Genomic DNA, 12,048 nt, shown 5'->3' on the forward strand with positions numbered 1-12,048 from the left:
GCTGTTTCCTTTCCTTGAGGCAGCTTTCCATTTTCCCCCTCCCTAATTTTTTTTCAGTCAACCTTAATATGTGATCTTTAGTTCAAAGTACCACTAAGTGTCACAGATATGAAAAAAGCAGGGGGGAGGGAGAAAATGCTAGATCACACTCCATTTACCAAGTGTCAGACTTGACCAAATGCTCAGTCTGCACTTACCTTCCTTCTGATTTCCTGTGTGTTAAGGAGGGCTGAAAATACTCCTAATGAATGTGTTGAATCTTTACTCCACTCACTGGGGGTAAAACAGGTGGTCAGGCTTGTTCATATGTCTGATTGTCCTAACTAAGGCCTGGCTCCCACCCAGTGTTATCTTGGATACTTCACAGGGATTTGAGATGCAACGGTGGGCTTGTACAGCAGTAGGGTCTCAGAACAAAAGACTGGCTTGTGGGAAACTCCTACTACCCTGGGAGAGGCAGGTTAGCTTAATTTTAATGTCTCCAAAGTAACCCCCGACCCCATGAAGACTGCCGCTATGAAACACCCAGAGACAGTAACAGGATTTAGTTGACAAAGGAGAGATTCCTACCCTGAAGGTAAAAAGCATGAGTCTGTCTTCTGCAAGAAGTCATGGCTTCTAGCAGTGCAACATTTGCTATAGTAATGTTAGCCGATGGTCCTGTTGACTAATCATTCAAATCACTGAGGGAAATGCTTGCTGGATAGCATCTTTGTCCTATCCTGGAGCATGAGAAGATATTCACTATTAAACATTCTTTATTTTACAATAACTTTTATTTTGTTCTCAGTTAAATGGCACAGCAAAAGCAATACAATAGGATCTGAGTGACTGCTCTGACTATAAAAACACTTTGTATAGAAAAATGCTTTATAAGGGACCTTCTCTGAAGAGTAAAGCATAAAAACCAAAAAGTTAAGATTTGTTTTAAAATCTGACAGCTTGACAATAGAAGAAAGCAGTGTCTAGGGACCTACTTAAGTCGTGGTTTCTGTGGAAACGTTGAAAAAAATAGTGGTTTCCACAATTTTGCATGGAATCACCAAAAGAATAAAAGCTTACTAGAATACAAAAAAAAGCACAGCAATTCCTGCAAGACCCCAAAAGTCACCTCCACATGCCATGATAGGCTTGCAAAAATCCCTTTGTCTCTGCAGTTCAGGTAGGTCCCTAGCAATGTCAATTTACAGTTCTGACGCATACAAAACTTCCTGAAGGAGCCAGTTGCCCTAGAGCTTGTGAATGGAGGACAGGTATGCTGTCTAATCATACCCTTAAGAAATTAATTTGAAGTCTGTTTCTACATTCATAATGCAGGAGGTATAGGTGTAAAAACGCAGAAAGCCTAGGCAATAGATACAAAAATATTGCACGTTAAATACAAGAAAAAAAATGCACCATGGGCTGTTACTGAAACATCATTTCAGAGGAAGAAACAAAAGTTTCTGCTGTTTCACTTCGCTGTTTTCATCTTCTCACAGCCACTTCCTCCAGAAACCAGATGTTCTAGACAGTGCAGCTCTGCTTTATTTCATAACATCCAAGAACCTTGGTGACATAAAAAGAGGGGCAGCAGACCTCACTGTGGCTCAGTCTCCTACTTATAAAATGACTAAGTTGGAAGCAGAGCTGAAGCTACAATACAGGTTGCAACATCTCCTGGCTAAAGCAGGAACCTTGCTGCCTCAGTCTCCCTGTTTGTTAGTCAGGATCTAGTGGTTTACACACAATTGGCTCAAGCTCCTTGTATTGTTCCATTTCCAAAGATGGTTGTTAAAATGCAGAGAGGGTTCAAGTTCTGAATTTAAGAGCCACCACCAAGGCAAAATGCATTTTGCATTCTGAAGGAATCTTAAACCTCTAGTTTCCATTTCAGGTATGGCATAAAGGATACTTGCATCTGCTTAAGCACGAGAGGTCAAAAGCCTCCTGAATACTTCACCTGAGAGCAGCACTGCTGTTCTCACACTATGTTGGTATTAAAATCATCTCGTGTCTGACAGGAAATACAAGATGCTTTATCCTGGGACAAGCTGTTCAGAGCTTTGAGTACAACATCTGGCATGTGATCCGTTATCATCTTGGGACTTATTAAAATATTTCTGAAGGCAGTTTTTTTTGACCATCTTGCAGTGTATTTAATGTCCGAAGAGCACCACCTAGAAAGAAATATTTTGTTAGCCTTGAAGCCAGGTGACTAATAGGCCCCCAAAGCTTTGTATGCGCAGTGCTGGAATATTTTAATAGAAGGAGAAAGAGGGATCCTCCAAATACTTGACTGCTTGATTCCGATCCACTGCTGATAACAGAAGTTCACCATACGCTTCAGCAGGATCACAGTTAGGCTAACCTGGTGGTTCTGGAAATCTTCCTGCTTTGATTACACGTGATTAGGGACACGAGTACAATATGGTGCAGTGTCTCAAACACTTAGTAGCAGTATTACTCTGGTTGTTAACTACCATGTTAAGACTTTTTCCCCCTTAGTTTCTGTTCATGAGTCAAGCTCTTCCATGATAATATTTAAAGAACAATTAATATTCATTAGATTAGTTCAAAACGCTATGGGATTTGATATATGGGGCCTGCTCAGTGGGTAGCATGGTAGTAGTAAGAACCATCCTTGTTATGAAATATAACATGTTAATAATTAAAAAGGGTCCTGCCCCAGTAAACTAACTAGCACATCCTGGTCTACAACAAAGGCTCTAGGTACTACACCTACATTTCTGGGCCAAGAGATTTACAATGCCCAGACTCAAAGTTATTGCTGATTCAGTACACACTACTGACAATATGAACCATTTACACTAATGTCTTAAGATGAATTGAACACTGAGGGAAAAGGCCAAACAGCTCAAAAGCAAGGGCATGGGTAGCTTTTGGCATTTCCTCTCTTCTGGTCATTGAGGCTGCTCTTGCCTGAATCATATTCGCTGCATTTCAAGACAAAACTGGGAAGGATGAAAGCAGCTTCCTCCTTTACAACCCTTAAAAAAGGATTCCTTTTCCCAGCAGTTTCAGAACCCCATTTGCTCTGCCGTTTGCATGTCTTTTCCTTCCTGCTTCAGGATGAGGGAGGAGGAGCTAAGGCAGCATGCTACTTGCAGGAACTATTAGAGAAAAAATATCCAAGACAAGAGCCAGAAGCAAAAAGGGATCTGAACTACAGGTACTGAGGCAAAAATGAAACTGTTCTGTAGAAATGCAGCTTCTCTCTCACCTCCCAGCTGAGACAAACCCATTTTTATAGAAACCAGTTTTGATAACATGTAGGTTCTCCATGGAAACTACTCTCTCTCTAAAGTAATAATGGTGACCACGTGTTTACATACATTGACTATGTCAACCCTGTCAAACATTTAAGTAGCATGTACAAACATCCAACCCCTTCTAGTCATTATGATCACTGTACTTCACTTGTAGTTTTTCGTGGGAAGGGGTGGGGGAACTGGAGCACTGGGTGGAGCATAAATCAGTAAAAGGTAAGAGCAGTCCAAAATAACTGGCTGGAATGGAAAGAGCATGAACAAGTGAAAGAAAAGATGGAGACAGGAGCCAAGGAAAGCACTTGAATGGTAAAGAGAAGCTTAAAACTTCATGCTTTACTGAAGTGGACCTTTGGTTTATCTACCTTCTTGTGCTGGAGTCTTCTACAATATGGATGATTTTCCCAGGAAGATACAGCTGAGGATACTGAGGTGAATTTAAATGAGATTCATCCCCCAAGGTACTGTAAGAAGGTGAATGATGAACCATCAAACTCTCCTCAGCCAGAAGAGGTTGGGTCAGGGTGCCTTGACTTCTACCATCCAGCTCAGTTGGGAAGTTATCTGGATTTCCCCCAAAGACTTCATACCAACATCCACGCAGCAAGATCTGGTACTGAGTTCAGAAAGAAAGCAACAGAATATAAAAGTTAATGACTTCATTTTCCCCCAGTCACTTTTTAGTTGGCAAGATCCCTACATCTAAGTTTCCTCACAGTAACTGCACCCATTTCTTTGGTACACAGCCTCATCCACTTAAATCACTCAGGGTCAAATAAAGGAGAAACAGCTCTGAACAGGCCATTTGATTTTGGTGGGTTTTCTTGTCAAACTTTAAGCTTCCCCCCACATCCATGACCTTTAGCTGCCCTCTGCTGCTTCTCCATTTACTTCTGGCCTTCTCAGGCAGCAGTATTTAGTCTTGATCCCACCCCTCTCTGGACCCTCAAAGGAGTCTTTTCCCATACCACACACCCCATCTCACGTGCAGTCCTCTACTTCTGCAACTTCTGCTGTCCTGTGGATGGAACCATAGAATCAGAGAGAAGCAGGGCTGGAAGGGACCCCAGAACTCATCTAGTCCAACCCCCACTGCTCCTTCCATGTGATGGTGCAGCCAGACAGAAGCCTGCCTTGTTGGTAGGAGTGGCACCCATCTCCACAAGACTCGCGCTCTCCTTTGTTTCCACGAGCAGGACCAAGCTTCATTTACTGAGCCTTGCTGGAATGTTGGGTCTACCAGTCACTCTTCAGTGAACTGGAGGGACTGCAGCCTCCAAATGCTCTGGTTAGAGCAGAGCAACACCCAAGGAAAGCAGAGTAAACATCCGCTGCTGGGCTTCCCACAGTCTGTGCACCTGGGGAACATTTCTAGCCTATGCACAATCCTATTCCCTACAAATAAACAAACTGTTGGTCCTAAACTACTCAACAATTCCCCCAACTTCTGCTAGGCACAGTGTATACGGTACCTTAGGCCTGTTACAACTGGCCACTATTCTCACGATTCTTCGTTTCAGGTCTTCCATGTTGGGCATACTTAACCTGTTTAACATACAGAACAAAGAGCTTCTTAGCACACTCTGTTGATCAGTATTGCCCAATGAAAGCAGAGTTGTCCAACCTCCTGCCAGGAAACTCACCTTGCAACGAGGTCTTTTCCAACAATGACAGATATGATGAAGTACTTAGTGTAGTCTGCAAGTGATTTGCTAAAAGACACAACACACAAGAACAAGCCCTGCGCATACATTTTAGTTTCAGGCCGATGTGTTATTTTTATATTAAACAAGTGCTGCAATAGAGTAACTCAAAAGAGAGTGTTAACAACCAGTTATTTTACTATACTTTTAAGGCTAAGTCTAGAAAGGACAGGAACACAGACGCAGTTAATACTGAAGCTGCTGCATGCACCACATCTAGATGTTTAACGAGGCCCAGAAACACCAGACAGTTCCGCGCTGTGTTTTGGAAGCGATCATTTGCAGCCAGAGCTCAAAGTATTTGTTAATGAAATAAAAGTCACTGTATAATTATTTTTGGCCATTTAGGAACCAGGCTTAGCTTAAGCAATGCCAACTTTGCTGTTCAAAGCCTTTATAAACAGACTAGGGACAAGTCCAAATCACACACAAAGCCAAACACCAGTCAGAGCAGATGAACTGTTCAACTGTTTTGTTTTTATACAGCACTTAAAGTGATGGCTTTTAAGCCTTAACTAATCTCCACTATAACTACTGCCATACCAGGATTTCTCTACCTTGTACTAAAGCCAAGCACAGCAGTACTGCATTTACCTTAACAGTCCTCCTGGAGGAGAGAAGGCATAACACCTGAGCGTTGGGAAGGAGTTCTTGAGCAGGATGGCCAAAATGGAGGCTGTTCCAGCACCTAAACTGTGCCCAACTATCACCAATTTATACTCCTAGAGACAGAAACAGAGTTCCAAAGCATGGTTAAAAAGCAACCTCATGACAAACTCTCTCACTTTAGTTTCCATAGAAATTTTTTAGCAGAAATCTTGTTAGGAAAGCTTAAAACTCCTATGAAAAGTACAACTTACAGGGGCAACCGTGAGAGCCTGGTTTAGAATTCCATCATTTATTAGCTTTCGGTAAATGTAATTTGCAGCTTGTGTTATCCCCTAGAAAACAGCATTAAGTTAGAGACAAGAGTTACCCCCTGCTGAAACACAATACATGGATACCTATAAAACACAATCTGAGGATGGTACACTACCCAATATTTTCTGCAAATATTCAGCAGTCTAATTATTTCTGCTCAACAGAGCTCTACTGACATATATATGCACTGCCCCAGCAAGGGACCTTGCTACTCTACTGCACATTTTACTTAAAAATGCCAGGAATACCTAAAAAAAGAGGAAGAAAGAAAAAAAGAAGGGGGTAGCCAACCAGTGCATAGGTGCCACAAGTGGCACAGGGCAGAAAGCAAAGCAGCAGAGTAGGTAGGGGAAAGGGATGGGAGTGGCACCTAGGGAGGGTGCAGCGGTAATTTGTGGGATGCCGCCTAAAAAAACTGGCCACACTGATCTAAAGGGACAAATTCAGGTTCTACTCTGCAATGCCGGAGGCAGAATTTATTACTGCTGCTGGGCCACCCAGACAGAATGTCTAGTTCTGATTCAGAGAGAGCTGTTTCCCTTAACTGAAGGAATACAATTGGTACTTTGATTTTTCCCTTAAATATATTACTTTGCAGAGGTAAAGAGTAAACTCACACCTTATGGACAAGGCCATTTTCCAGAATGTCTTCTAGTGTCAGGTCTTCACAGTCTGCTGATAGATCAGTGATGAGATCCTGCAGGTAAAAAGTGAGACCTTTAGCCATTACATTAAAGGCATTTACATGAAACCACAATCCGTGACACACTGTTACAGCAAGAACATGATGTGGTGATATCATTAAATAAATTTCAAGCCTACAAGTAACTGCATGTTAACTTGAGAACAAATGTCTCTTATACACGCACACACCCTGAGCAGGGTGTGGGTCTCAGGAAATCAGCCTGTGTGGGGGCCTGCCCCCCGACGCTACGAAGCTGGTGGCAGATTCGGCGGGGCAGGGGAGTGCCAAGTGGCTGGACGTGATGCTGGGCCCCCCCGGAGTGCAGGGCCTGGGGTGGTTGCCCCAATTTGCCTCCCCCTGCCCCTCCCAGCGACAGCCCTGCACATGCATTTAAAAACTCATCAGAAAGATACCAAATAGTACAAGACTCAGATTCATTACTGTGTGAAAAAAAATGAAACGTGAGCTATATATTTACACATCTCCACCACATCAAAAGAGAATCTCAGCCCATGCTCCAACTACTCCCTTAAAGTGGTGCCTAAGCTCCTGATGTATCCAAGAACAGATACTCATCACTTAAAATCTAGAAGACTATTTCTCTCTCTTGCTGACTCAAACGTTTGTTATTGTAGCACTATTTCCTCTAGCCACTACAAAGAGATGCACTGTCTGTCTCCTCTAAACCACTGGGGTTTTCCCCATCTCCAGACAGACAGTGCTACACAACACAGACCATACCTCAAAAGACAGGGTTCCTCTTACTGCAACCACAACAGCCTCTTTTTTGTGATCCAAAGCGACAAAAAATGGAATCTCAAAAATCTAAAGAGGAAAAAAAAGTGCTCAACTAAAGAGACCACGTTTCCACTGCGAGTCAACATTTATTTTTATTTCCTAGAGAGAAATAAAGACACTGTGAACTTCTATGCAGTTGTATAAACTTGTCTTTGTAAACTCAATCTCTTATCTATTGCGAGTTCTAAAAAGGAATTGTATTATTCTCATACAAGGTTACAAGAATGTTTTGCTTTACGTTTCAGTAAGTCTCTTCCTTCTGTAATGTTAACTTTGGTGTCACTGTTACCTAAACAAGAACCCTTGGCCCAGGGTTGAGATTGCTTTGTTTGAACATTCCGGTTTGGCAAGGTCTTCCTTTTAGAACATGACGGTTGGGAAAAGCAAAGCTTTTGGTTTCTTACTGAATTGAAAAAGTTGCAGGGAATTGTTTTGGTTTTGTTTGTTTGTTTTTAGATAGCTTCCCAGATTATTACCTTGTTATGAAAGCTAATATGAATGAAATCTCTGTACTGCAGCCCTGTTATTCTTAGGATGGATCCGAAGTGAAAGTTAAGACAATCACCACCAATTATATCAGGATCTGTTGCTCTGTTTCGGCAACTAAGAAAACAAAAAGAAATCAAAGTGAACTTGCAAGTTCAAGCTAGTCACATTTCCCTTCAGGAACAGATTTCAATTACATTCATGGAGGAGTATGCATCTATTCATAGTTCATAGTCTAGCTTTGAAGCTACTGCTTTAAGAAAAATGCACAAAAGTAATTACTGAAAATTCTGATATAATGTTGAGAAATGCATGAAAAGAATGGAAAATCAAAAACAGTTCTCCAGAACAAATTCATTTTAACCACAGCTACACACTCAGCTATGAGTTTATCCAGGTATTTGATTTTTCAAGTTTTTGTTACTGCCACACCTCAGAAGATGACATGTCATGCTAATAATCAAAGCTGGATGGCAGCTTTAGACACTCTTTGTTTCACATAAAAGGTGACAGAAGAGATCATATATGTATACGGGATTATGCTTGAAGCTACAGATTTAAGATATTGCGCCAACTTACCAGTCACGGTTAAGTCTACAGAGAGCAGTAAATGGGTTAGTGAATATATAGTATGGCCATCCATAAGCAGCTGCAGCAAACTGCATGTAATGAGCAGCATTTTCTAATTCAACATCCAAATTATCAGCCTGAGGAGGGGAAAAAAGCCCAGATTAAAGGCTTCAGGTACACACATTACAGCCTGAATCTCTTCCACAGCACTAGCAGTCCAATTAAATTTAACTTCTTACATTTTCATTACAAACCTCACACAGAAGGAAGCCCTAAATATTAGAGGGAGATAGGCCACCCTTAAAGAAGCTTAGCTTTACTTTACAGGCAGCATTACATTTCTCTCTCACAAATAATAAACCAAGTGTTTGGAAAAATGCCAGTTATTTAAAATAATCACTGTTTCATTATTTCACTGTCCGCTATTTGTATTGAAAATGGAATGCTTGTTTCAACTAAGTTGTTTGGGACATGGGTCTGATAGGAGGAAAAGCTTTGGATTTTTCTAACAGATTAATCTAGCAAGAGTTGTTCTTTCGATCCGACTCTGTTAGCTGAATCCAGGAGCAAGTCCGGGGGTGGGGAGGGGAGAAAGGTTGTTGTGGTCCAGTTGCACCCTCCCTGGTCCACCAAAAGGCTGCTGCCAAAGCCAGCATTTCTATTTTGGCACCCGTGAGGGAATCAACTGACTTCATGACTCATAATCTACCTGATTCCTTCTAAACTCTTCATTCCATAGGTGTTAACATCCCTCTCTCCTTTTTAATAGTCTTCATGGTCCACTAAATCAAGCTATTCTTTCTTCTGCAATTCTTCTATCTGTTAGATGCTCCTGGTAATGTAGCTCTTATTTCACAGCCCTGCAGACTGTTTCTATCTCTAGCTAAAAACATTAAATCAGGCGTCGAAATAACTGTCAATGAAGCACTGGATACACTGTCAAGCTGCTCAAAAAGGCTAGTTTTGTTTTATGAATCTGAAAAGAGAGATGTACATTTAATTCTAATGACAACAGGACTAATTAAACAACGTCTTTTGATTATTTGCCTAGTTGCCTGTGGGGGTTTTTTTTATTCATAATATACGAAACAGAAAACTAATGCACATTCCGATAGATACAGTTGTTTTTGCTTCAATCTTAAACTGAATAATTCAGCCTTGGGCCCTTAGGTTATTAGTAAAGCTTCTAATTTCTTTTTAAAGGAAGAAAAATTTGTGCTCTGTTATGTGTGATGATACACTGCACCAAATGTACCCCACTTCTCAAATGCCTAGATCTGCCCATGGCTAGATCCAAATTCTCTGGCAAACAGTCTGCACTTGTATTATCTCAACTGGATGATTCTGGTTTCTATGAAAAAGGAGGAGCAGTTGTAAGTTACAACTGGCACAAGTATAATGGGATTCACAAGATGTTTCCCCCACTTCAAGCAACTTAAAAAAAAAAAATCACTGAACACCAATTAGCACTAAAGCAAATGCTGTTTCTGCTTTTCCTCCTACCTTGGGCATTGTAACTTTGTTTCCTTCTCTATTAAAATGACAAGTCTAATGAGACCACACTTTCAGCTCAACACTAAGTATGGAAGCATTATCTTTTTATTAGTTTTCATGATGATCATATCCTGACTTTTCCCTGTATGTGCCATTTCGAAGTTTCCCAGAATTGGAGCATTACTGGTAGAGATTATCCATCTGTCAATATATCTATCCAGTTTATATGCTACCCTTCCCAACAGTCTCACTGCAGGTTCCAATAAAAGGAAGAGATAACTCAAGAGGACTGCTACCTTTTCCCCCCTCCCAATCTGCTGCCAGTAATCCCACATCTAATCAGTCACATTTAGTCATTAACTCGGTTTGCCCCCCAGACAAAACCTACATTTTAGTTTGGTTTGATGCAATAGGGTCTCTTAAACAGGCTGCATCCCCAGGCTGGTTTTTCTAGCATATCTTACCACAGGAGATGTTGGGGAATGACAGAGAATTTCTTCAGGGTCTTTCGGACAATTCTCTACTATATCTTGCTCTTGATGGAGAAGACTCAAACCTGCTGCTATGTCACTTGGCACAAGATCAGTGTCCTGCAGAAGAAAAAAGAAAGAATTTATTTAAAATAGTGCAGGAAATTCACAGACTTTAAAAAGAAACCACCTCCTGTTAAAAGGAGCAGTGTGCTGGTAAAGGGTACGTGTCCCCCTTCAAAGTACCCGATTTTACGTGTTTAAAAACTTCCCACAAATAAAACTCAGGTATAAATCCCCAGATGTCAATGTCTGAAATAATCATTACAAAAGACTCCTTTTCAAAAGGCCTGTCCAGCCATGACAACAAAACATGATCTGAAGATGAACTGATTATTGCTGCATGCAACCAAGGAGTGTGGGGGAAGAAAGGTTCTTAGTCCCTCCGAAGCCATTACATACTTTCCAAGGAAAGGTTATGCTGTTACATACAATATTCCTATTCCAAGCACACACACCTCTTTGCAGTCCTGTAGCAATACTGGAAATACGTCTTCCAACCCTCTGAGCCTGACCTTACAAAGTGCTGAGCACTATAGGTCCAAGTGAAGCTGATGGGTGGGGATACTCATCACCTGGAAGGACAGGGTCCCAGGGAGCCTTTCCATCTTGTAAAGAAAGTGCAGAAGACAAGGAGGAGACTATAAATCATCTTCGTGGCACTAGGTTACTGGTTCAAGCTGGGCCTGGAACAACGACGACTAAAGGCCTTGCCCACTTTAAGTCTCTTTAGTGACTTACAGGGAATGAGACTGTGATCTCAATGTGGAATCTACTGACCTGTGCGTTTCATAGAATCATAGAAAGTGAGGGCTGGAAGGGACCTCAGGAGGTCATCTACTCCAACCCCTTGCTCAAAGCAGGACCATCCCCAACTAGATCATCCCAGCCAGGGCTTTGTCTAGCTGGGTTTTAAACACCTCCAAGGTTGGAGCTTCCACCACCTCTGTAGGTAACCTGTTCCAGTGTTTTACTATCCTCCTAGTGAGAAAATTATTCCTAATACCTAACCTAAACTTCTCTTGCTGGATCTTGACTGTTCCTCCTTGTCTTGTGATCTGCCACCACTAAGAACAGTTTAGCTCCATCCTCTTTTGAACCCCACTTGGGGCTGGGAGCAGCAGAGAAGGCTGGAAGGCAGGAAGTTACATGTTCTGTGCGGGGGCTCAGCAAGCTGCTCCAAGGTGGGTGGGTGGGTGGCAGGCAGGCAAGCCTGGGCTGTGGGACAGGAGTAAGAGGTACAGGCAGGGCAGAGGCATATCACTACCCCGCCACCCCAATCATATACCACTCTACCCCTTCCTCCCCACCTCGGAACAGGTGTCCTCTTTTTTGATACTGGAAATATGGTAACCATGGTTTAAGAGATCAGAAACTGGTTTAACCTGTAACAGAATATAAATTCAGTGCACATAAGCCAGTTTCAAAATGGCTGAAACTGGTTTAAGATAAACCTGGTTGAATGTAGTATCAGACTTAACTGATTTGGGTCAAACTGTAGGCTCGGCAGTACTACGTTGGATAGCACTACAGAAGAAAGAGACTTGGGGGTCATCATTGACCACAAGATGAACATGAGCCTGCAATGCAAG

General features: G+C 41.9%; 1 protein-coding gene across 1 annotated transcript in view; it reads right to left on the minus strand.

Annotated features, from left to right (window-relative positions):
- Nucleotides 1-754: 754 nt before the first annotated feature.
- Nucleotides 755-12,048, minus strand: part of DAGLB (diacylglycerol lipase beta) — a 19,562-nt gene continuing 8,268 nt past the window's right edge. The window contains exons 5-15 of the mRNA XM_019542187.1: nucleotides 10,391-10,516; nucleotides 8,442-8,569; nucleotides 7,853-7,979; nucleotides 7,320-7,403; nucleotides 6,513-6,590; nucleotides 5,833-5,913; nucleotides 5,567-5,694; nucleotides 4,913-4,981; nucleotides 4,742-4,814; nucleotides 3,635-3,885; nucleotides 755-2,159 (exon numbers count right to left, since the gene is read on the minus strand). Of these exons, the coding sequence (XP_019397732.1) occupies nucleotides 1,964-2,159; nucleotides 3,635-3,885; nucleotides 4,742-4,814; nucleotides 4,913-4,981; nucleotides 5,567-5,694; nucleotides 5,833-5,913; nucleotides 6,513-6,590; nucleotides 7,320-7,403; nucleotides 7,853-7,979; nucleotides 8,442-8,569; nucleotides 10,391-10,516 (1,341 nt within the window). The 3' untranslated portion in view covers nucleotides 755-1,963. The remainder of the gene's footprint in view (nucleotides 2,160-3,634; nucleotides 3,886-4,741; nucleotides 4,815-4,912; nucleotides 4,982-5,566; nucleotides 5,695-5,832; nucleotides 5,914-6,512; nucleotides 6,591-7,319; nucleotides 7,404-7,852; nucleotides 7,980-8,441; nucleotides 8,570-10,390; nucleotides 10,517-12,048) is intronic.

Source organism: Crocodylus porosus, unplaced genomic scaffold (genome assembly GCF_001723895.1).
Source record: "Crocodylus porosus isolate Cpor-Errol unplaced genomic scaffold, CroPor_comp1, whole genome shotgun sequence".
Lineage (NCBI taxonomy): Eukaryota > Metazoa > Chordata > Crocodylia > Crocodylidae > Crocodylus > Crocodylus porosus.